This window comes from Lemur catta, chromosome 12 (assembly GCF_020740605.2).
Source record: "Lemur catta isolate mLemCat1 chromosome 12, mLemCat1.pri, whole genome shotgun sequence".
Classification (NCBI taxonomy): domain Eukaryota; kingdom Metazoa; phylum Chordata; class Mammalia; order Primates; family Lemuridae; genus Lemur; species Lemur catta.
In genome coordinates this window covers 63,937,740-63,964,385 of record NC_059139.1, presented here as the reverse complement: position 1 = coordinate 63,964,385, position 26,646 = coordinate 63,937,740, and the positions used below count along the sequence as shown (strand labels likewise).

At 37.0% G+C, this 26,646-nt stretch overlaps 1 protein-coding gene across 15 annotated transcripts in view; it reads left to right on the top strand.

Annotated features, from left to right (window-relative positions):
* The window catches only part of MCTP1 (multiple C2 and transmembrane domain containing 1), a 488,669-nt gene that overhangs the window by 133,188 nt on the left and 328,835 nt on the right, over positions 1–26,646 (top strand). For 11 of the 15 annotated variants that reach the window (XR_006738667.1, XM_045566495.1, XM_045566491.1 and 8 more), the window contains exon 1: positions 21,758–21,961. The exons of the other annotated variants lie outside the window; for them this stretch is intronic. Coding sequence is in view for 10 of the 11 variants with exons in the window: in XM_045566495.1 (XP_045422451.1) it covers positions 21,905–21,961 (57 nt within the window). In the remaining variant the exon portion in view is untranslated. Of the gene's footprint in view, positions 1–21,757; positions 21,962–26,646 lie in introns of those variants that run through there. 15 annotated transcript variants of the gene reach the window in all.

Sequence of the window (26,646 nt, the reverse complement as noted above, 5' to 3'; positions counted from 1 at the left end):
GTGGTGAGGTTTATGACATGGTGGTTAAGAACACAGACTCTGGAGCTAGAATGGCTGGGTTCAAATCCCAGCTCTACAATTTACTAGCTGGGGCAAGAGCTTCTCAAGTAGCTCTCATTCACTGAGAGCATCCTGAGTAGGAGAATTACACAAAGTATATACAGCATGCTATGGACGGTTATAGGTCTATTTTTAGGAAACTTTTTCAGCACCAACTGGGGTAGCATTGAATGGGGCACATGAATATGTAGAAATAAGTAAATTTTTTTATAATAGATAATGATAAAGGAGGAACTTAGGGTATTTCATTCATCCAAGAAATGTTATTTTTTATTAATCTCATGTACAGTTCTCTGTTGTAAATGCACCGTTGAGGAAGGAGGCTTTACAAATGCAAGGAGGGGTCACTTGATCTTGAGCATGATGGCTTAATTTTCTCAACCTAGTCAGAAATTTGATAACTGCTGAGAATTGTCTTTTGTTATAAGAAATTCCACAAGGTCTATTCTTTAGTAGATACATGTTCTTGCGGTAGATTTTGGTATAGCAGCTAAATTTAAAGCAGTCAACATAATAAAAGTGCATACTGTGGTGTAGATGAACATAAACTGAACATAAATATAAAGCTTGCAAATATGGCTCCACAAGTGAGGGTCCCTGGTAACACCGTCTGTTGTGGCTGCTTATGCCTGTGGATTGGAGAGGTGGCCAGTGATTGCTCTTGCTAAACTGAGTATGGCAATCCATGTAATAACAAAAGCAGTATGTAGACATTTTTCATGTTGGCTTTTGCTTGAAAGTTTTCACTGTGGATTTTCATTTTTCTAAAAAGTGAAATTTTATGGGATTAATCACAACATGCCTTCTAATGTATGATCTGATAGTGGATAAACCCTCAAAAGTATGAAATTGAGAACCACAATTGTTCACAATAATCAACTTGGATTTTTGCTGAGCTGTGTGGTTGGTTTAACTAACTGAGACCTATTTTAAGATTGAATCCCACTAGCAATAGGGAATAGTTAAATGTCACTTCTGGTTCTTGAAAATGGGATAAACCTATATATGCAGTATCTATAATTTAATTCTGTTGGGCCCAGATTATATATTATAAATAATTGTATTATTCCTTTTATAATTGATACCTAAGGCATTCATGTTGACAATCACGGGCAGTAGATGCAGGGGCAGAAATGGTACTCTGGTATGATGGAGAGGGTTTTAGGAACGAGTGAGATACAGAGAAATGAGAAATCGCAAGAATTGATAGACACTGGAGTCTTATTTAGTCAGTAAACTTCTCAAATCTCAACCTTTTGAGCTTTGTCCTTAACCTCTCTGTTCTTCCCCATCTCCCACAATTTGAACTTCCAACTTGTTATGCTCATAAAACTTGATCCTTTTCCCTGTTATAACACAGCATGCTGAGTTGTAGCAATTTGCTTCCAGGACTGCTTTACCTACTGGCTGGGAAACCCTCTGAAAGCAGGGTCTGGATCTTATTGTTTGGAACCCCCTACACTGAAGAAGGGCTGATCTGTAGGTGGTACCCAAAAAATTGTGGTTGAATAAAGTTGGGTAAATGAAATGGAGTCATCACATCCCTCCTTACAAAAGCAACTTTGTATTTTGATTGTTTTCCAAGAAAACTGCTACACACACTAACTCCAAATGAGAAGTAGAAATAACTCCTTTATTGCCTTCTGAATAAACCCCAAACTTTTTGCTTTATAGATGAGGTCCTTCATCACCTGGCTCCTGCCATATTCTCTGCCTCTTCTATCACAACCCTGTCCCTTGCACACTATATTTTGGTCAGATTTGGCATTTGCAGTCCCACGGATGTTCCATACAGTTTCACACCACCCTATCTTTATACTTGCTGTTTCTTCTGCCAGGAAAACCTTTTCTCCACTTTTTTTTTTAAATTAATTTGACTTATTACAGAAACACAGCATATAAAAATTCAGATAAAAAATTTGCTTCTTTCCAAGGTTTACATATATACTTGCACTGTTCGATGATCTCTGATTGGAATTTATTTTCAACTTTGTTCAAATGCTTTTAAACTCAAAGACATATGTGTTTATGGTAACAAGATAATAAAAATAATAATAGACAGTCTTTATTAAGTATATATTAAATGATGGCATTATGCTAGCACTTTACACAGATTATCTTATTTATTCCTCAGAGCAACTCGCTGAGCTAAGTACTATTCTTATCCTATTTTGCTGTTGAGGAAACTGAGACTTGGAGAAGTAAAGCAATTTCCTGAGGTTCACAGAGAGCCACTGAAAGTTAATCATCTTCTCTTCTCCTACTCCAGATCCCATTTTCCCAAGCAGTTTAGTTTTTAGCCTTCTACATCTTTCTCTATATTTGTACACTACACACATAACCACACAACCCCCACCTCTTCATCTAGTTCCTTTTGCCCATTTGTTTCAAGACTTACCTAATGTACCACCTCCTCAAGGAGCCTCCTCTGACCCATACCCCTAATCTGGGTTCTGGACATCTCCCACATTATTCTGAACATACCACTATCAGAGATTGTTACAACACCTTGTATAAATGCCATCTAGCTGATCATCTCTTTTGCTAGCTCTAGAGCTCCTCAATGAGAAGGGCTATGTCTAATAACTCTGTATCCTGGTATTTAGCACAGAAGTGGCACACAATGAGAACTGTATTAGATGGATTAATTTATTCCATGCCCTATCTAACCAACCTTTGATGTGCACCTTCTTTTAATAAATGCCTGGTACTGTGGGAGTCACGAGGGATGATGGTGTATCTGGTAGCTTTTGCTGCAGGACAAACCACCCCTAAACTCTGTGAGTTAAAACAACAGCCATTTATTTAGCTCATAATCCTGCAGGTTGGCATTTTGGCTGGGCAGAGCTGGGATTCTCTTCTGGCATTGGCTTGGCTCACTCATGCATCTGAAGTTAACTGCTGGCTCAGTTGAGGCTGGCTGGACTAGAACGGCCTCAGCTGCTTGTCTGTGATCAGAGTGGTCTCTTGTCTTCTAGCTGGCTGGCCTGGGCTTGTTCACGTGGACAAGTTTTCAAGACCATGAATGGCCTCTTGGGGCCTCTGCTTGGAACTAGCACAGCATAACTTTTGATGTGTCCTGTCATTCAAAGTGGGTGACAAGGCCAGCCTCAATTCAAGGGGAGGGAAAATAAATTCCAACTCTTAACAGGAGGGCCTGCAAAGACACATTGCCTTATATACAAATACAAAAAATTAGTATGAAAGACTGTGGCCATGTTCACAATTTACCATAAGTGGTGAGGAAAAAACAGCCCTTGCCCTAAGAGAGCATACAGTCTAGTGGATGAACAGCATTATTTGTAAGGTCACAAAGAACAGCTATCTTTTCTGTCAATCACCTGAAATTAGAAACCACTGAAGCTATTTATTTAGTCTTTGAAAGGAGCTTTCTTAGTTTAACTCTTTAGCTTATTTGTGAGTAATTCTGTTTCTCTATTTCATCCTCTCCCTGAACCTGTGGCCAGCAGAAGGTATTCCCCACGGGAACCCTGGAAACTGCAGGAAAAATGGGATCACTTACTAATGCAGCTTCAGCATGACTCTCCAGGTTCTTTCTCTTTGCCAGGTGGCCTTCTGCCTCCAGTCCCCCTGCCCTGGGCACACACGCTGCCTGCAACACAGCCAGGACCAACCTGATTGATTGACTAGAGCATTGGTGGGGCAGGCAGCGAATCACTCCCACCTCTAGTTCTGGCTCATAATCCCCATTAGGTTAATTGCAATAACCACAAAAAGTAAATATATGAAAATTGTTACTTTGGAGGCTCTATGTGTGTGTTCAGTATTGCTCTTCACCGAGTTCAATCGGCCAGAAACAATATGTTATTCTGTATCTCGACAGGAAATACTACCTATTTTGAAATAAGGTGGTTTTGTTCCAGGATATACAACTTTTTGCATTTTTTTCAGTTTATACAACTTTATTGGTTTTGAACTTTTGTTTATATTTTAAGTTTTAAAATATTTGAATTCTCTCATTCCTTCTGTGTTTATTAGCTGGAATGCTTTTGCAAAGAATAGCTTTCTTCTGCCTCCCTTCTCTCTCTCTCACTCAAATAGCACTATGGACTCAGAGTTTTTAAAAATTTCTTTCCAGTAAGAGCCCGTTCAGGATGGGGATCTAGTATTCTTATGGTGTGACCTATTAATATTGTCATGTATTGTCACTTGCAGAAAATGTCCAAACACATCTTGTGCTTTCCCCATGTCAGACCTGAACTCAGATGTTCATCAAGAAATTCCTAGTTTGTTTTGGTGGAAATACCTGGAATAAATAGTTTTTTCTATGTGGCTATTTAAACTATTTGATAAGCTGTCAGTTTAGTTTGTTTCTATTTACATTCAATTTTAGTCCTTGCTCTTTTTCATTGCTTTGTTGGTTTTGTTTTGCTTTCAGCCCTACTGAGTTGATTTGATGTTTGGAACTGATTTGATAATTTCATTTTGGGGTATGTGGTAATGAAATGATAGCATCACTAGTTGTGGTGTGCTAGGTGCTAACTGTCGTCTCTCAGGGGTGTCAGCAGAGGACTCAAAGTAGATGTGTCAAGAATGATGCAGTTATTCTTGAGTTTTGAGATTTTAAAAAATAAACACAATATTCTTCATACAAATTCTTTATCCCATATGTTACTTACAAATATTTTCTTCTGGACTGTGGCTTGTCTTTTCATTCTCTTAACAGTTTGTTTATGTTCTTATGGAGTTTTGAGATTTTAAAAAATAATATAGTTATTCTTGGGACCAAGTCAAGTTCCCAAGCCCATGAAAAACCTTATTTCCTGAATGATTGATTTATTCTCAAATGGGTTGAAAAGACAAATGTTAAAAGTAAATATAGGTGAATATTTAGCTGATATAACCTTATAAACATAGCAAAATATCATAAAGGAAAATATTGATAAATTTGTATAAAAATTAAATATTTTTATATCAGAAAACACTAAAAAAATTGAAAGACAAATGATAAATCAATATTGCATACATATTAAGGGTTAATGTTCTTTATATAAAAAGAGATTTATTTAAAACAATAGAAAAAACAACTCCCACCCACATACACATTAAAAAATAGGCAAAGTATCCAAGTTAGCCTTAACAAAAGAAGAAATAAAGGTGATCAATATGGATAAATATGGTTCAACCTCAGGATCTAGGGCCACTTGATTGGGAACATATTTACCTTTAATTATAATATATGACTTTATATTATTTAAAAAGTAAACCTCCCATTGATCTGTAAGATAGTACTTCAAGTAAAAAAAAAAAGTTGAAAGATCAAGAATCATTTACTTGGATAGAGAAAAATATGTCAGAGATCTCAGATAACAATTACTGTAGTTTAAAGCTCAGGGACATTAAAATTGTGTCTCTGAGGTTCTTAGCAGCTAACGAAAAATGGAAAAAGTTTTGATAATATATGTCTTTTTCACTGTGGAAAAAAATGAACTTTGGTTATGACTTTTCATTACTCAATAAGTAGAACCACTATGCCCCCAATTATGTAAACCAAAAACCTAAGACTCATCTTTGGTCCCTTTCTTTTCTTTATACTTTGATGTATTCTATTGGTAATTTATATCACCTTTACCCAAAAGACATCCTGAATCTTACTACACTTTGACAGGTGCCCCCACTTGCACTCTTTTGTCTCCTGTGATCTAAGCTGCATACAGCAGTTCTTTCTAGAAGAGATCATATAGCTGATGATGGAAACCACCAAAATGAAGTCCAAATTCTTTTCCACTGTTTCTAAGACCCTACATGATCAGGCTCCTGCCTACCTCTCCAACCGCCTCTCCCTCCACTCTGCCCCTCTTTTGCCAGGGGCAAAACTCTCTGGCCACAGCTGGCATTCTGTCTCTTCCACAGCAGATGGTCATTTCTATCCCAAGGCCTTTGCATGTGGTGGCCTGTGTTCCTAAAACAGTCTACAATCTTTCCCTGGATCTCACCACACCTGCTTCCTGCTTCCTGCTTCCTGCTCATCAATCAATAGGCTCTCCGCCCAAGGGTTACCTAGTCAAAGTGACCCCACCCTTCTACACTAGCTCAAGCTCTTCCCTGTCCCCACCTATCACTCCCTCACTATCACATTAACCTATTTAATTTTTTGCATAGTATTTAATATTATTTATTTGTTTGTAGATTTATTTTTTGTTTCTGCTGGGTCTTTATTTCAAAACAGGGACCTAGCACAAAGTAGGTGTTCATAAATATTTAAGGACATAAATATGCTAACATTGATTATTTGTAAGAGATGATGTTATAGGCAATATTTATTTTCTTATCTATATTTTTTAGAATTTTCCTAATATGTGCAAATAAACATTGATTACTGATATAATCGGGGGGCAAGGCTATTAAAAATAATGATTCGCTGTCATGGTAGAATACCACATCTGTGTGTTTGAACAATTTTGGTGCATAATGCATTTAAACATCATGAAAATGCAAAAATGTAATGGAATCACACAAAATTGTGTAGCTAGGGCTCCCATTTAAGCTATTTAGAGCAATATGGTGTGTGTGTATATACATATATATATGTATACATACACACACATACATACATATATATTTTAGAATGATATAATATTCATCGATGGGTTAGGGAGCTATTTTGAAAATTCAACTCACTCTTTCTCTGTCCTATTCAATATTCACAAGAAGATGTTGCAATTAAAATCCTGTCCTTTTTAAAGAAGGCATTTTAGGCCTTTTATGGCATTTAGCTTTTGTTCCTGAAGTTCAGTTCCCATTTATTTCATGTAGCTCTGTTATATGCTAAAAGCTTTTGTGCTTTAGCATACTGCAAGAATTAGAGCTCCTTCCTTTTATGGAACATCTTTTTAAGCAGACCCATTTTCTCCAGTGAATTTTGGAGCAACTATTTCCTTTCCTTTCTCTCTTGCTTCCCATGCACTCTGTCTCTTCTTTTTCCTTCACGACTCTTAAGACCCTCAGCAAAGTCGAAGCTGGATAGCCCAGATCACTCTCAGAAGTCTCTCTATCGTTACAAATTGAAGCTATATTGGTTATAAAAGGTTTATTCCTTTTGTGAATGTATAAATGTATCAAACTGAACACGCAACTGATGATTTCTGTTTTGTTTGAGAATGAAAAAGTTTTTAGAGTTTTGTTCACCAACTATAACGGGGTCATTAATACCTTCTGAAAGAAGTTGTTGAAATGCTTTGCTTTTTATCCACCTCTATCAAAAAACTTCTCTCAAGAAGTCAGTCTCTACAATGGAAATACTGAGTACTCTTGTGTGGCACAGACGAAACACTGGCAGGTGCTTTTCAGATTTTGTTTCACTGAATTTGTGACACTTTTGAAAGAGTCTCTGCCTACAAAATCAGGTGTGTGATAAGTATCACATTTTTTATTGTCATTGCATCAGCTTAGTTTTTAACTCTGAGTCCCCATTCAGGGTGTCAAACTCCCACCTCTGCAAGTGTCACACACCTGCCTTCCCCTTAGAGGTCTTCTGATCCCTCAGGGCAAGGAACCCTCAGACATGTCCTGTCTGCCCTCTGGGCCTCCCTTCACATCAAATCCAGTGTCACCACCAACCCCCTCCTTCACCTGACTGATATATCAATCAGTTTCTTCTATGGGTTTACATATAGCTAAGGTCAAACAGAGTCATTAACTTCGTGCTGCTTCCTCCTGCTGTCAAATTTGACATAATAAACAAAGAACAGGGACCGTTGTTACTCAACTTTTAATCAGTTATTTTGACACAGACATAAGACTGGAAGAAGCAGAGTAGCCTGAAAGCAGGGATCCTGAAATCAACTTGAAAATGAAAGATTGGGACACCTTCTGTTCCCGAGGGTAGCACTATGAAGTTGAACATGGTTTGGAGGTAGTTGTTTTCGCAATTCCCTGAGTTCTCACTGCTCTACAAATAAGCCAACCCCTGCTGACTTCTGACCCTGCTACTGTGTTCCATACTGTGTGACCTTTTCCTTCTAACTTTGTCATTGCTCTTTGCTATTGCAATGCGTTAAAGTTCATTAAAACAGGTAACCACAAAACCTCCGTATACCAAGCACCTTAAACTCCTTGGAGGAAATAAGTGTTATAAAAATCTAACATAAATAATAAAAGAGAAAATCGTTTGCCTTGGGCAGAAGTAATCACTAGGAAGCACAACAAAAAAATGTGCAAATACCAAGAATTTGTTACAGGATGACTTTAGGAGTGTTTGTGTAATAAAGAAGGAATAATGGAATATTTAGGGAAAAAGATATAGTATATCATGTTAACAGAAAATTTTGAAATTCTCAGAAATTGTAATGGCCAATATTGAGATTTGCTTATAACTCTATGCCTTTATGTGATAAAGTAGAACTGTATTTGTATTTATAGTTCAGTATTTATCAAAATCAGATTATTCAAGTTTAGGAAAAACAGTATGTCATCTGCTTATAAAGAAATGTGTGGTAATTTTATGTAGCATATTTTCTTGGTCAAAAGGTGTTTTCATCAAGGATATCTCTCAATTTATAAGTACAAACTATTAACATTTGAAAATGAATTAATTTTAAAAAAATTTTTCCTTAGATTCTTTAAAGGGAAATCAGCAATATTATTAATTTGGTAATTCATTTTCACAAAATTTACATATTATGAGTCAAGATTCCATTATAGATTCTATTAAAGCTCCAGAAATAAGATACTTGGTAATTGATTTATTTGGTAAATTTTTAATTCTATTATAATGTTAAGAAATCATTTATGACCTTAAGATACTTACAGTTTAGTGGTAGAGATCTAAATGGGAAAAAAAACGTCTGGGACATGACCTAATCAGCTTTTCCTTCGAACAATTTCACTGGGAATCAGAAGTAGAAGACAGCAGAAAAGGAAAGCAGTAAAATCGTACTCCAGTTATTTATTGCTGCATAACACACTATCCAAAGCTTAGTAGCTTAAGACAACATCCATCATTTATTTGTTCCTCAATCTGCAGTTCTGGCAGGGCTTGGCAAGGGCAGCTAATCTCTGTTCTATACAGCATCACTCAACTGGGGGCTAGAGGATCCCTTTTCAAGATGATTTATTCAAACACCTGGAAAGTTGGTGCTGGCCATTGGCCTCGAGCTCAGCTGGGACTGTAGGCTGGGAAACTAGATTTTCCTCCATGTGGGCCTCTCCATGGGCTGCTTGGGCTTCCTTGTGGTATGGTGGCTGTTTTCTAAGTGTAAGCCCTCAATAGAACCAGAGAAATGCCGTACCAGCTTTCATGACCTTGCCTCGTCACATAGTGTCACTTTTGCTATAGTCTAGTCACAGTCCTGTCTAGATTTAAGGGGAAAGAAACTAGACCCCTCTCTTGATGGGAGCAGTGTCACATTGTGAGAAGAGCATGTGGAACAAAAATTTTAGGGGCCCTCTTTGAAAAATGCAATCTTTCACGAACCCCTGTGCAGCTACAACCTACATCCTTCTCACATGTAGAATATATTTATCCTCTCTCCCAAGACCTCAAACGTCTGCTTAAAGCACAATATTTTATCATCTAAGGTCGAAGTGAAGATTAGGCTCCTTGAATGCAGTAATTTGGGTAAACAACTCCTCAATCTGAGGAACTATGAACTGAAGGGACAAGTTATCTGCCACTCTCCCTCACACCCAACTTTCAATGCCAGACCAAGCATAGGTAAACTGCTATAGACACACCCACTTAACAGGGAGAAAACACGAGGCATACAGCAATCATTGGCCCATAGAAATCATGAAATCTAGCCCGGCTCATGTTGCCAATTTCTTCATTAGGGTGTAGTCCTGCTGCTGGGAATTGTCCTTTTAGGGAGAGCCCTTGGTTCCACTCTCTGGGCTTTTGGCTCTGCCTAAGTAAGCCTTTATTTTCCATTAAGAAAATTAAAACAAACAAACAAAACACCCTGTATTTGCAACTAAATAGACTTCTTGGCCTGTTTACTGCCTTTATAATGTTGTGTGTCCAAAGTCCACTTTTCATTTTGTACTGTGCCTGTTTCTTTTAGTCCAAATGGGTGGTTCTTATACAGAACAATGCTCTCAAATACTTTGTGGGTTTTCTGTGAATCCACAACCACCAATATCCTCAAGGTAAGTCCTTCCCTACTTTAGGCTGCCAATGGGGTGTCTTGAAATAACATTCTTAAGATAGTTAGAAGCCTAATTGTTTAATGGAGAGAATTTGTGAAAGATACTCTTTAGATTCTTAGACGGCCATTGTCTATCCAAAAAGTTTCAGGAGACACCATCTTAGATTTTCCTGAAGTCTTAACAAAGGATTTTATTATGTCAACCTGGATCATTCTTTGGCCTAAAGCTTTTTATTTTTATTTTAAATTTTTGGAAGGTGGTATATTTGCATTGTTTTTACTTTTATTGTTTTAAGGTTTTTTGCTTTTATTATTTTTAATTGACATATACTTGTATATATTTATGGAGCACAGTGATATTTTGATATTAATACATGTATACAATGTGTAATGATCAAATCAGGGTAATTAACATATCCGTCACCTCAAACATTTATCATGTGTTTGTGCTGGGAACATTCAAAATCCATTCTTCTAGCTATTGGAAAATACACAATAAATTGTTTCTAATTATATTCACCCTGTAGTGCTATAGAACATCATCTCCTATCTAGCTATACTTTGTTTCTGTTAGCCAACCTCTGGCAATACCCACAATCCTTTTCTTAAGTTGAGAATTGTTTGCTGTTTGGAGAGGCTGAAAATAAGAAACGGGTTGTTGTTGTTGTTGTTGTTGTTTTAACCCAGAAAGTTCTAACTGCTTTTTATATAACAGTTTGTTCTTTAGCTCATCTCTTTTCTCTAGCATTTTATTATAGGCAGAAAAACAAAACAAAATAAAACAAACAGACAAAAAAACCAAAGTCATGCGGAGATCTCCTTAGCTGGTCAAATTCATTAGGTACAATTCTAATTTACACATTATCACAAATGACAGTTTTGTGAAACTTGCTGCTTCTACATAATAAGAAATCCCTTTCATCCAACTTCCAGCAACACTTTTCATACTTTTCTTTGAGCCCTCACTGACAGCTTCTTCAAAGCCTCTAACTAACTTCTGCTGATTTGTACTAAAACTTTCCTTGAGGGCCTTTTAGCTTCTGCTGTCTGTCTCAATTTTAATGACACATGTTTTACGTTTCTGTTTTGGGTTCCGTTCTGGTTACTATTGCTGTGTAACAAATTATTTGAAACTTAGCAGCTTAAAACTATGATTTACTTTGCTCATGATCTTGTAATTCAGGAACATATGAAAAACTTGCCTGGAAGATCCCAGTTCAGCATCCTTCCTGTGTTATTAGTTGCAGTCAGACGGAGGTAGAGCTGAAACACTTGTGGGATGAACTGACAAGACACCTCCTTTTCTTCTTGTGATCTCAGGACTAATTAGGCTTCATTGTAGCAAAGCAGCCCCCAGGCAGAGAGGGCAGCTGAAGGCTGGAAGACAGGCTGTCCCAGCGAGCGAGGTTGTAACTGCAAAACTTTCTATATTCTAACCCAGGAAGTCTCATAGCTTCACTTCTGCTATACTTTACTGGCCAAAACAGTCACAAAAGCCAACCCAGTTTCAAGGGGAAGAGAGGACATAGACCCTACCTCCTAAGGACAGGAATGTCATAAAAACTTCATACATATTAAAATTGCCACAAAAGGTAGTTGCAATAACTCATACAAGAAATTATGAGTAGGGAAGTATCTTGAAGGATGGAAAGTCGGCCCTGGGAATGAGAGGTGTACAGGCCATTGAGTTGGCTGGCCTTAGGGACTGATTGGCCCTTAGGTAAGAGAGGGGTCCTCGATGAATTCCAGGTCTCTGATTTGGGCAACAGCCTTCAGATAAGGAAGGAGGCACCAAGGAGAGTAGGTGTATGGGGAGAAGGGGAGAGGGGAAGTGTGGAGTGGGGTGGTAGTGATAAATATAATTTCCAACAAGCCCAGTTTGAACATCTCCAGATGGAGGTGACGGGGAAGTAATTTGATTGATAGACTGGAAACCCCTTCTGGGCAGGGGCTTCAGTTGCATATTAGTCGTCTTTGATTTTCCAGTGCCCAGTGCAGAGGGCTCAATGACTTTGTTAATACACACACTCACAGAGAGAAAGAGAGAGAGAGAGAGTACTGCTCAGGTCTGGGCTAAAGACAGAGATGTGGGAGCACTCTGCATAATAGTGAGTACCATGGACCTGCAGGTGACTCTGTGAGACTATAGATTACTCTGTCATCCTACACTGGGCTTTTCAGGCAGAATCTGGACAACTGAAGCATTATGGCAATATTTTTTATTTATTTTATTTTTTAAAATGTATCTTCCCAAGGCTGGTAATATTTTTTCAAACTAAATATTTTAGAAGGTTTTTAAAAATTAGAAAATCTGACCACACTGGGCCTGCAATCCCAGACAGCAGCACTGGGCAGAGCAGCAGCAGTGGCCTTTGGATGGGCCCGTGATGCCCTAGGGCCGCCCAGCCCCGCACGTGTCTGTGCACTGCATGCTTTGTCTGCCCTGTGGAGTCTGGGACCCTGCTGTATGGCAAGGAAAGCCGAGGACTGAGGACTGATTCCCCTGGAGCAGCAGCACTGAAGGGACAAGAGAAGATAAAAAAACTGAGAAGGAAAAGCTGGAGAATGAGGAGCGTGTATAAAATATAATTGCTAATTGATTCGCTGACAGAATTAGTACCTAGTTTTCTAAAAACCGAGGCATTAGCTAAAAAAGAAAGCTAGCTAATTTATATTTACAAATTTTTTCATCATGTTTTATCTCTTACCTCAAAGTTAAGAGATTCAAAATTAAACATTTAATAGTAACGATGGTGGTAATAACAAACAGTACATAACTGGCAGAGACAATACATGCCTAGGTGGTCTGTTTGAAAACACTCTCCCTTAACTACCATGCAATATTGCCTCGCATATTTGCTTTAAAGTCCCTAAAGTTGCTCTACAATATGGAAAGGAATGAAAGGAAGAAGGAGAGCAGCATGAGAAAAGGAGAGAGATCCGAAGATGCAAGTAGATGGGGCCTGGGTGTGAGGCTGTGCTGAGAATTCTGTGAAGAATAAGACTAGAAAAGTCACATTGCCAGGGGAGTGAGCTCCCTGTTGAGAAACAGACTATGTAAATTGTGTTGCGCAAGAACAGTCGCACTGTTGCTGGAGAAGAGAGCACTGAAAGAAGGAAAGTACTGTGGTATTGTTTCTTTTTGTTCAATTGCCAGCCCATGAGCTAGTTCTGCAGCATGCTGTATTTCCCAAAGTGACAGTTTCTAGAAAGAGTTAATGAACTAAATCAAACTAGAGAGGGACAAAACAGATGAAGGACTTATAGAAAGAGAGCTTCTGGATTCAGACTTGAGTTAACATTTTAGACCCCGGCTGAGAGGGAGTTTTGCTCATGATCTTGTGAGTCAGGAATGTGTGAAAGACTTGTCTGGAAGATTCCAGCCCAGCATCCTTCATGTAGTTGCAGTCAGATAGAGGCTAGAGCTGAAACAGTTGTGGGAAGAGCTGGCCAGACACCTCCTTGTCTTCCTGCGGTCTCGGGACTAATTGGGCATCATTACAGCAAGGCAGCTTCTGAGCAGTCAGGGCAGCTGAAGGCTTGAAGACAGCCTGTCCCAGTAAGCCAGGTGGTAAGTGCAAAACTGGTGTAAGTAGTGTAGGAACCAGTGAGGGCCTCTCTTCACTGTTTAAATAGAAAAGTTTCCTTCACATTTACAATATGAGTCAGCAGGTGTTATTTTTACCAAATCAATTTCCAAGTATTATTCTTAATAAAAGTCTGAAATTTATGGATCTGAAAGTTCCATGTTAAGTTTAACAGCAAGTCTGGTTCAAAGTAGGAGGAATCCACATCTACTGCTTTATGTTCGATGCGTTTTGATTCTGAAATCAAACCTGCTCGGTTTCTAGGAGCAAATGACTTTTAAATTAAACTCTGGAATATTTTGTTCATTTTAGATCTCTCACAAGTATTCCAATCTTTACCTCCCAGGATTTATAGATGCAGAAATGAAAAATATTCCTTTCATTCCCCCTGCAGTAGTGAAGAGGGAAAAAAAAGTTGTAGACTTAAATTTGTCACCGTCCTTGAATATATCACCTAAGAATGATTATATCCAGGCCTGTAGTATTTCATGATGTTATTTGCTCTGTAGTTCTTAAATCTAGAAGAAGAATTGTAGTTTTTCTAATTGGTATATAATAAAGAGAAATGATATAGATTTCTTTCCCTTGTGTTGTTTCCATCTATCTTCCTGAAAAATTGTAGTTACAACAGTGCCGAAATGAATGCTTAGAATTGGAATCTATATCACTTTTCCCTAGGGAACATTGTGTGGAGTAGCACAGGCACTTGAGAGCCTGTACTCTGGAGCCAGAATGCTGGGTTCGAATCCTGGTTATGCCCCCTGCTAGGTGTATAATCCTGGGCAAGTTACCTAACTTCTCTGCCTCAGTGTCCTTATCAGAATGGGGATATTTTGGTGTCCATTTCATAGAATTATTATGACTGGTAAATCCATTAATATTGGTAGTTAGAACATTATCTGGCAAAAAGTAAGTGCAAAATGAGTGTTTCGTATTTAAAAAAGTGAAATAAAATATAGCATACAAACAACGTGGTGTAGTGTTTCAGGGTGCAGGTTCTAATCCCACCTCCAGTACTTGTTAGCTGTGTACATGTGGTCAAATTACTTAACCTCTTTAAGCCTCAGTTTCTTCCTTTGTAACATAGTGTAATTGCCCAAAATAGTGCCTGTTTTGCGGAGTTTCTGTGAGGATTAAATGGAATGGTCTATGGCAAGCACATAGCACAGTGCCTGCTCCCTGGTACCAATGACTACAAATATATATATTTTACATTTCTGTGAGCTTTCTGTCCCTGTTCATTAAAGTTTATCTTTAATTCTTAACTTGACATTTCAAGGTCATTTCTGCCCTTCTAGAAACCCAGGTAAGGCTCCTTGGAAATGAATGGCCAGAGCAGTAGAGTGAGGGTAAGTGAGGATATAAGATATTAATAATAGCTACCAACAGGCCTTGTAGGATGGCCTTGTGTTAGGGAATTACCACTATGCACAGTCTGGCCCAAAGCCTTGTACTCCCAGAAACCACTTGTCAGCAGTTTCAGAGCACATCTGTCCTCCAGGGCTGGACTCATTAATGGAGCGCATACAACTAATGTGCAAGATCAGAATGCCAATGTTTCCATTTACAAGAAGAAGTGAAACTGCTGGGGACAGCGGCCCACGTTCCCACCCAGCCCATTTTGTGCCTGTAGGCAGGCCACATGGGGAGCAAACCTCTAAGCCGGCTGTCAATTTATTAATTTATAATGAGAGACATAGCTGCTGAGTTGTTCCTCAACCCCCTCAAGTTTCAAGCAAGTTCTCCCTGAAGGCATGCCAGACAGATCTCAAATTCTAATCAAAAAGCAGTTTGGTGGTCATGGAATCAGAAGGGCAGATTGTCCTCAGACTCATGGGTTTAATGGAATAAAAGAGGCAGGTCCACAATAGGAAGGGACATGCCACCCGCCTCCAGCACCCTAGCCCAGTGTCTGAATGGCTCCTGCCCATGCTTGCTTCTGAGACAGCTTTTTCCCTGTTTCCTGGCCTGCACTCTGTCTTACCTGTTTGCCATATTGTTTCTACGGGTAGAGCCAGTCTGTCCAATCAGATTATCGTCATGGGTATGAGTCTGAGACCGATTGACTGCTCATGGGGCACATTAAAAGATTTGTTTGTCTCATCCAGTGTAAAGACTAAGATTTAAAAATCAGCAGTATTCACATATTAATAACAACCTAGACCTGTAGCCTTTCTTGAAAAAAATCGAGAGATCTGGCCGCTTCCTACATTTGTTCAATCATCTGGAGCCGAGTAGAGACTGTCCCCTTTAAAGGAAGCTTGAGTCCTGCCCTTTGTTCAGTTCACTGTGGTCCCCCACCACTCCCCAACCCCTTCCCCAGGTCTAAGACATTGATACACATTAGCTGCTGGTATGTGTGTGCCTTTAGGGCATTTGAGTTTGCCTCATTCTGACAATTGAAGTTGAATTCATTTATCTATGCTCTTACCTGCTGTATTTTTATTTCAAAGTTTAATTCTCAGATGACAGTCTTCTTTTCTCATTTTCACATTCACTTTACTGTCACCCCCGAGTGAAGAAAATACATTCTAATTTGCAAGTCCTAGAGGGTTACAGTGATGTGAAAGCTGAAGTGTAAGGAAGTGGGGTTCCCTTCATCTTTCCTCAGGAAGTGCGCCATGCTGCCGGCCACCCTTCTCGATTTCTAGCTCAGGAGCCCTGTTTTCCTCCTGGGGGAAGACCATTCCGCACTCTCACACTCTGTACTCTTTAAAGGCTAAAGATATAACCTACACTGAGAGAGATATAATGCGAACGTCTGTATTTACAGACGAGATGAATTTGGATGCTCTGTTTACAAATGTATTTACCATGAGATTTCTTTAAGGAACAAGAATTTATTTTTAATTCTGATCTTTTAAATTACTAATAACACAGGAAGATGGCTGTACCATTTGTTAGACTTCCTAAGAAATGTAGGCATTTTTAAATTTTTACTTTGTCCCTAATAAAGGGAGAAAATGCCATCATGTGATTGGATCACTGATTGCAAAAGTGAACTTGTCTCCCAAGGAAGCATTTTTTCTCCAAATGAGTAACTTGTTTCCCCTTTAATTTTTATTAATCTTCTAAATACATTAGAATTAATTTCTGAGTTATCTGGGGAGACAGATCAACATGAGAAAATAGAAATGTCAGTTTGAGGTCTTTATCTCACAGGTCCTTACTACCTCAAAGTTGACTACCTTGTATCTAGAATGATCTTTGGGGTGCAAGGTTATGACATATTCTCTTTTCTCTGTGCACATACCATTTTGCACTCATCTCTTACAATACCACTTATTCTATCTTACTTAAACTGTTAAATTAAATAATGCAGTAGCACAATCTCTGGCACACGGTTACCTCTACCTTTCTTCTTCATCATCATCATCAGATTGTTTACAAATCTTAATTAGACCATAAATTTATTGATTGTAGGACTGCTTCATGTTTGTACCCTCTAACACAGTACAAGGTACATAGCAGGTAAACAGTATATAATTAACTGAACTACTCAGAAGAAATAGGAATTCTTCTCAGTTTCCCTTTAGCTATGCAATCTGACATTGTTGTTGATAATGCTGCAGGGATAAGGACCAAGGAACACTTGATTTTCATATTTCTGACTCAAGAAATATAAGTAAACAACTGAGAAAAATAAAACTTTCAATTAATAAACAAACCACAGATTTTAAAATAAAGAAAAACAGCAAAGGATGTTATAAATAATGATAAGACAAACCACATACTGAAGGACAGTATCTATAACTCATATAATTGACAAAGGAGTAGCACTATAATATATAAAGACCTCCTGAAAATATGTAAAGGAAAGACAAACAACCTAATAGGAAAAAGGCCATTGATAGTAAGATAAAATGCTTAACTTTAGTAAGTAGTAATCAGAAAAATCCAAATTAAAACATTGAAATTCTGTGCCAATCACAAGGAAAGAGCAAAAATGGTGAGTCTGGAATAGCAAGACTCTCGTATTTCATCAATACCATGGAAATTGTTTGCAAGAGTCTGGGATGACGACAACTCCTATACACTGCTGGTTGAATTGTAAGCTAGTCTAATTATGTTGGGATGCAATTTGACAATATCTAGTAAAGGTGAAGCTGTGCATATCCTATGACCCCACAATTCCATTCCTAGGTAGTCATCTTTAGAGAAATTCTTCCACATGTACAAGAATTAGAATAGTTTGATAAGAGCAATAAATTAGAAACAAATTAATGTCCATGAATGGGAGAAAGGACAAATACGTTGGGATGTTATACCGCAGTTAAAAAGAATAAACTATGTATAACTAGATGTAAACCTCAGGAAGGTAATGCTAAGCAAAAAAAAGAAAAAATGATTTAAAGGATCTATATATTATGATACCACTTTTATAAAGCTTAAACATGCAAATTGTTAATAATATTTATGGATACACACATCTAATAAAAGTATTAAAAGATAGGAGAATGATAAAGGCTAACTTGGGAGTATTTGCCTTTGGAGAGACAGAGGGAAGAGAATGGGGTAGGCAGGGACTTATGGGGCCTCAAATGTATCTATAATGTTTTATTTCTTCCAAAAAATCTGAAGCAAATTTGGCACAATGTTAAGATTTTAAGTGGAGGCAAGGGGAATGGAAGGAGGATATCAACAGGCTAAGTAGGAGGTTTACGTTATTAGGGTAAGTGGGCTTTGGGAACAGAGCATAGCAGTGCCTGCGTCAGTTGGTCAGCACTGTGTAAATCCAAATCCAGTCTGCCACACCGAAAGTCAAAGGGCCCCCACTCCTGCCTCAGACTCTAAGTGTCTTTAGCTGTGTCATTTTTAAAAAGGGAATACTGTGGACATCTAGGGGAATCCAAAAACATGAGATGGGATGAGTATATCTAAGGTAATGTAAGAGTTTTTGAGGACTAGAGCAGCCAAAAAAAGCAACTTGAAGGTTTTGATTTTGTGTTAATTAGGAAAGCAGTTGTGCACAGTTCAGAAACCAGACATTTCTCAGTGAGCCATTAATAAGCAAGTTTATTTACTCTGATCCAGGACTAACCAAATTAAGGTAAATTATAATAAATATTAAACTGTTGTGATGTTTACAGTTGAATACATTCAATCGGTATTTTATGAAGCCAATAAAAGAGCTTGCAGGAGGCCAAGAGAAAAAAATTAAAAACCCAAAGACTTTGGCCGCTGTTAGAAGGTAACATTGGAGATTCTAACACAGCTTGCTGTCTCTGTCTCTCTGTCCTTTCTTTGTCTTTGGCATATCCTTTAACCAAACCAAAAAATTTGAGAATACATAAATTGGGGCTGTGAGAGAGTGGGACAGAGAAGAGCACTTTCATTTCTATTGCATCACTTTAAAAAATAATAAAGGAGAGTAGTCCACTTAGAGTGAGTATAATGTAGCAAAGTATCGAAATAGAAAATATCAAATTATTTTTTTAAATGTAACATGTTCTTTTAAAATTACCTAAGAAATACATGAATTCACTTTTATTTTATAAGATTTATGCAATAAGTAATAAACTGGATAAAACGATTGGATCTCTTCGTCCTCCATCCCTCCCCTACCTCCCATCTCTTTCCCAAATACAACCACCTGTCCAGAGTGGGTATGCATATGCTGGGCCCTTTTCTATGAATATGCATATAAAAATTCATGGGCTTATAACTAGGATAATGTATTTTTTCCCCCAATATTTCATTTCTGTTTAACATCCTTTAGGGAGCTTTCCATGTCAGTGTATCTAGATAACCTGATTCTTTAAAAAAAAAAAAAAGCTATGTAGTATATTCCCCACTATGGTTAATCCATCATTTATTTAACCCTTCCACTGTTCATGGCTCCTTGCAAAATTTCTAGTTTTCACCATTACCATTCTGCAGTGAACATTTAGTACATCCATCATCGCAGCAAATGTGACAGTATCTGGGAATTACAATAGCGTTGTCAGGAATCTGCCTTTCACATATTTGGCTTTGTTTTTCTCTTGATTGGCCTATTTTCAGACAAGCTCACTTTATACAGTAGCAAAGATGAAAACCAGCAATTCTATACTTATATTCTGCAAACTTAACCTCTTTCTCAATATCAGCGAAAGTGGAGAGGTTGACTCTCATGGGGCCAGATTGGGTCACATGCCCATCCCTGACCCTAGCACCCTGGCACTGCAGGGTGGATAGTATACACTGATTTTATGTTTTTGTGAATAGGAGATAAACAGACATCACAATGGTATCCAGGTTTACATCATTGGGACCAAAGTATTCTAAGCCTTTCCTAGAGTAATGAAACAAGTATATTGTTTATATATATAATTGCATATGAGAATGAAGCATGTTATAGATGGAGGATCATTAATATTCTGAAAAAGGGATAATTTCTCAATTCAGGGAAGTGTTGCCCACTATACTTTCTAAAAAGTTAGTGCTATGAGAAACACATTTCTTAATATTCTATTATTTGCCAAACCACAGCATAAATTCTCTATTTTATTTGTTTTGTAAAGAATTTGTTTGTTAAATTCTGCTATGGATTAGTGACCGTGCTAGTGGCATGTTGAATACAGTAAGATCACTGCCCTTAGTTTTCTTACATTCTTGTTATGGGCCACAGACAATAAATAGATAAAAAAAAATTAATAAAGAAGAAAATTCCAGACAGTGATGTACTATGAAGGTAATAAAAGAGATCATCAGATGGAAAGTAATTGGAGAAGATCATTTCAGGAAAAGTGGTGAGGGAAGACCTTTCTGAATGTTCTGAAAAGAAAACATTTGAACTACAACATGAAGACTGAGAATGAACCTTAACCCCAGACCTATATTATCCAGTATGGTAGCCTCTGGCCCTATGTGGCTATTGAGCACTTACTTGAAAGTAGCTAGTTCAAGTGGAAATGTAATACAAGTGCAAAATATAGATCAGATCAACAAGACTAGTATGTTTATATTGCTAGCATGTTGAAATATAATATTTTAGCTATATTGGGGTAAAAAGTATTAAAATTAAATTTATATGTTTCTTTTTTGCTTTTTTAATGTGACTGCTAAAATGTTTTAAATTACATATATAACTCACCTTACCTTTCGACTTAATCCTGTTTTAGATAGTTTTAGTTTATTTGCTCTTAACATGGGTTTTTCCAGCTTTTTCTCCTTGATGATGTGATGGTGATTGAATTTATGTAGTAGACTTTTCTCCAAGGATCTACGTCTGTAATATTTATTGGCTGAGGTGTCCAAATATATTAATAATTTAATGTGTGACCAAGCTTAATACAGCTCAGAGTTAAAGGGTAATGGGTGGTGGAGAAGGCACCAAAAATTGCCACATTTTCTAGAGGAGTTGTGTCATTAGTCACGTTCCTTTAGAAATGCTCACAGAACAGAGAAAGGAGGACTCCGAGTTGGAGAGGTGGGCAAAACTAGCATCACAAGGTAATGACATCGTAGGACAGGATTTCTGTGGGAAATAGCAACAGCAAACCACAAAGATCTATTTCCATTCTCTACTTAGTGAAGGAGATTCTATTGTGTTGTACAGAATGCCACTTCTTGCATGTTAAAATAGAGTTTTTTTCTGCACATTGTTTCTGTACTGTTGGGAACGTTAGTGACTTTAATGTGCCTCTTTTTTATATGCCTGTCAGGGAGATGTTGGCAAGTTCACACACCTTTAATAACATTAAATTAATTCCCTGCAGAGAGCAAGCAGAATAGTTTTCTTTGTGCAGGGTTATTATTCTCATTTTCAATTGTGGCTTATGCCATGGGGAAGAGGTTGACTGTCAAAAATGTATGTTTGACTTCGTAGGTGAAAATTTTAATATTTAATGTAACCATTTTAGGACCCCCAGAGATGATGCTTGTTATGTAATCTGTACTCACAGTTTTGTAAAGGGAAACTGTACCCCGACTGGCTTGAGAGTTGAGTCATATCCTGTGAATCCAAAGCAGCAGTATTTAAACCTCACGGGTTCCTCTTACTTTCATTCTAAGTCGCTGCAGTTGAGAGCAGCAAGTGCTCTGTGCCAGGCTGTTGCTAGCACTTGGAGGTGAACAGTCTGTCTCGCTGGTGTTCACTGAAGAAAGGCAAGTCTGGATATGTAGTTCTCTCACTGGAGTAAAAGATGTTTTGTGCATTTCTAATCAACTATGCTAGATAGCTGCAAGCTGAAAACTGCCTGCAATTTGCCATTTATTTATAATAAGGTAAGTACTATATTTTGGTTTACTCATTGGATGTGGCAGCCTTGTATGAATGTGGCAGTTTTAGCATCTGACTGTATTTCAGAAAACGCTTTCTCACAGGGTTTGAGGGTAGCATTTGAGATTCTCATGCAAATAATTTTAAATTTACAGTATAATCCACTTGTGACATACTTAGCATAATAGATTAGTGTTCCTTTTATGGTAGTTTTTAATGAAAAATATAATGCCTAAGAAAGGGAAACATTATAGTAGGTTTATATCTGTTTAGTTTTTTTGTTGTTTAAGGATTAAGTAGTACTAGTGTCTTAATTTTTTTTCTTTCTGCTACTCTGTGATCTCAGTTAAAGGTGACAAATGTGTAAGATTCATATGATTATGTTTGAATTTTATTCTGAATCATTATAGCCTGATAACTTTATTTCTCCATTGAAATCAAAAGTGGCCTCAGTAATTATTAGAAAGTTTGAAGTAGAAAAGTAGTGAAAGCCTCTGGCTCTTTCATATTTGGCTTTCTATTTAAGTAAAAAGCCATCATATTTATAAACTTCTGATTGATCTGTTTGTTTTAAAATGTGTAAGAGCTTGTTTATCACAGCCTACTTTCTCAGTTGCTGCTGGAGACACTCATACAAATTGTGTGGCTAGAGAAATCTTTGAACAGAGTGTGAATGAGAGGTTTGATTTAAGCTTGCTCAAAGGTTGGGGCGAAAGAGATGAATGTTATTTTGCATTTATATTGATTAAAGAAATAACATCAAATCAGAATTTAAGGTGGTATCTGGTGTCACATAACTTTGGGCACTCATATTGAAGGCCCTTAAAATCCTTTGAGGTAGAAAAGGTTAATTTGATTTTGAGAGCTATAGCTGTGAATTTGCAAAATATTATAAATTGAGATTTCAAAATTGTGTCTACTAACAGTTGGCATTATGAATACTTCCTCTCTTCTTAATTGACTTACTGTCATGCTTAGGGATTACTTCAATTCTATTCAAAATTATACCCACGACAAAATTGCTAGATTCTAACTAAAACATGGAAATTACCTTTCATTAGATATATATTCAATAATTCACGTTTTTGCAAAGGTCAAAGGGTTAATGAGCTGATGGAAAGCATGTGATTTTCCTCATTTGTGGAGGGGAAATTAAAATTATTTCAACTTCCAAACATATTTAAAGGCAATATTTCAAATTGGAAAAGGAAATCTTTAAAGAAAATGACTTAGCACTATGAGAGCCTTTGGGACTTTTAATAGTGAAAAGGCACATATCCCAAAAGACCATAATATAAGGTGTAATAAGTAGGATACCCTGGTGCTAGATTATATCTTAAACTGCTTTTTTTTTGTCTGGGCAGGGAGGGAGCTTGTTCTGGTCAGTCAAGTATCCTGCTTAAGAATTTTTTCTTAGGCTATGTGTGAATTATTAAACATCAATCAAAAGAATAGCATACCTATATCTACATCAAGACAAAAGCATAGTTTATTGTATTTTGCATTGTTTCAGAGGCTTAATTATGGATAAAAGTGGCCATGAAAACTATCATTATGACTGGCAAGTCAGACTGATAAAATGTTATCAAGTTTTTATAATATGCTCTGCTTCAAATATAGACTTAATTGTGTGTGGCAGTATACAGCCCACTGGTAGGTACCTGATTAGATTATTGAGGCCTCTTGTTTCTCCTTCCTTTCAGTTGCCCCATCCTTTGGCTGTTTTCCTGTTTCTTTGCACTTCCAGAAGGGGTGTGAGTAATGGGCAAGGAGGGAGAAGGAAGGGGGGCAGAGAAAGAGAGGGAGAAAATCTCAAATGGTGTAATATTTCTGTTTCTTGCCTTTCACGATGATCTTGATGAGGAAATCAGTCAGGAAGAGGTTAGATATAATGGCTAAAATGAGTCTTTTAGATAACTTGTAGATTTCACTTATCAGGAAATGCCTTGACCTCTGAGATGAACAATAATTGGGAACTTAATTAGGACAGACTTTCCAGATCTCACCTACCTCAGAGAATTGTTGCAAAAATGAAATAAAATAACATCTGTTGTTGTACTTTATTAACTTTAAAGTGTTAGACACATTTTCGAGGAATTGTTTTTGGGTTTCCCTGGAGTAAGGAAGCTGCAAGACATCAGAGATACTCGGAATTCCACTCAGAATTTAGTATATTTCTTTTTGGTAATGAAGGTCTCATTTTTTCTTCTCTTTGTGAGCTATTTTTTGTTAATTTCCAATTTATATAAAAGTATTTTGCAAAGATGAGCTTCAAAAATAAAAACCCAATTTTACCTAAGCCCCAGTGCTCTTGGAAATTTCAAACAGCTCCAAGATTCTCCTCCCTCAAAACGTATTTTTTGAGTGGCAAATTAAATGTTACTTTCAAGCTAAAATCAACATATGATTTGTCTCAACTAGCGACTGCATCATCAGAAGCACATAGCATGACATTCTTTATTAAATTTTTTTTTCTTTTAAGTAAGGCTTTGAAGGGTTTATATGATGAGGAACCACAGAAAAGGAAGAAATGTTTTATGGAATGCTTGTTCTGACTCCTGAAAACTAAATCTTTCTGTATTTTTTTTCTTAGATCCTGTTGTCTCTAGTGAATCCTGCTAGATAGCAAAAACAACATACTTGTTGGGAAAAATAGGTAGAAATAATTGCTCCATCTAACTCTGTAAATCAGTTATAAAGCTCAAATGAGACTGTTGATGTGACAGTGCTTTGTGAACTCCATGGTGCCCCTAAATATCATTATCACAGAGCAAGATGCACACAATTATATGTTTGGAAGGGAACTTAGATGTCATCTCAAATCTCATTCCACAAAGCAGGGAATTAAGGTCCGAAAGGGTTAAGAAAGATGCCTTGTTACACTTAGCAAGTATCAGAACAAAGACCTAAATCTGGAATCTTTTTGCCTGCCCAGTTAGCTAGAAATCGATCAGAAGTCCAGCTGTTTCTTGTGTACTACTGTTGACGTAGGTTTTTTTAAAAACAATAAATAATATTTTCCGAATATTGATGAATATCCTTATGGGAAGCTATATTCTTTATGGAATGTTTCACAGAAGACATATTGCCTCCTCTGCAGGTTTTGTGGGCTGAGAATTCTGTGTTTGGTCTAGATTGATGAAGCATGTATTTGTGGAATGATAATCAAAATAAAACATCTGACTTTTGCAGTATTTTAGCTATTGCCATCATACGATTTTCCAAGTCCTTATCCTGAAAGTGAGCCATAAAACCGAACATGCTTAATGGATAGGGGTAGATTTTGTAGCTTTTAAAACTGAAGGTGGTATTGTAGATTATTTTGATATACTGTATTTGTTAAAAAGTATTTGACAAAAAAGAGATTCTCCAAAAGCTTACCTTTTAAAAAGAGATAAGGAAAATTTAAACTACCTATGAACTTACAACCATTTCTGTTAGAATTGATCTGGCTATTTTATATTTATAGAACTCTATTCTTTTTCAGGGCAATGAGAAGGGGAAAAGATGACTTTTCACAATTATAGAAATAAATGACATATACCCTACTATACAATGAACACAATAGGTTTAAAAAGAAAATTTTACTTTAAAACCTCTTAACACAAGATTTAGAAGGTAATTAAAATTTTCTCGTGCTGGTATTAATAAAGGTTATTCCTTCTAAGAATTCAAAACATGATTATTCTTTTTAATAAAAAAATATAACTCTTACAAAATGTATGCTATCTTCATACTCTGTGCTGCAACTTATAGTTTCAAAAGTTAAGTGGGATTTATCATCGTGCTATTTTATGAATAAATTCTAGCCCTGCTTCATAGTAAAGTTCATGTTTGCTTTGATTCTAAGAACTATATGAATCTGCTATAACCAGTAGGAGATAAGGGAAAACAGATGAGATAAATAGGTATGGGTCTTAAAATTTTTTTGCTAAATATAAATGCAGTGAGATAGTGTGTGGTCTGAGGGACAAAACCCTGGGCTATAGGAATGCAATGGGAAGAATCAACACTTCTTTATAACATCAGCCTTCTCCTCTGGTTTTAGAAGTGACAATAAAGCCTTTGTTTTCTTTTGATTTTTGTTTTTCTATCTGCAAAGTTGGGGAAACACTTGAAGGCCAGGTAACAATCCCATACATCTTGTAAGTGTTTGGTAAATATTGATTAGTAATCTGGTGAACATCACGGTTCACATGAAGCATTTTGAACTCAGTAGAAGAGTCCATGGATACATCATTGTTATAAGTGCTAAGACTTGTAATGAGTATCTTCTTGAGATAAGCCCAAGTAAGAAAGCTTTGGAGATGGTTTGCTGGGTTTCAATTCCATCTTAATTTAGTAGAGATACTCAAATTAGTCACTTGGTCTCCGTTTGCTTGAGTCATTTCACTAGTGGGATGGGATTAGTAATATTTATTCATGGCAATTTACAGCATATCCAAATATAACAAATCAAACTCCAAATCCCTCATTCAACAAGCATGCCTCTCCAAGATAAAAATAATAATAAGGTCTAGCATTTAAGTCAGACTGTATGATAACTTTTTATGAACTATCTAATTTATTTTTCTTACACAACTTTATGAGATTTGGGTACTATTATTCTTATTATTCCCTTTTTACAGCTGAAGAAGTTGAAGTACAAAGAAATTAAGCAACTTATCCCTGATATCATGCAAATAACAGT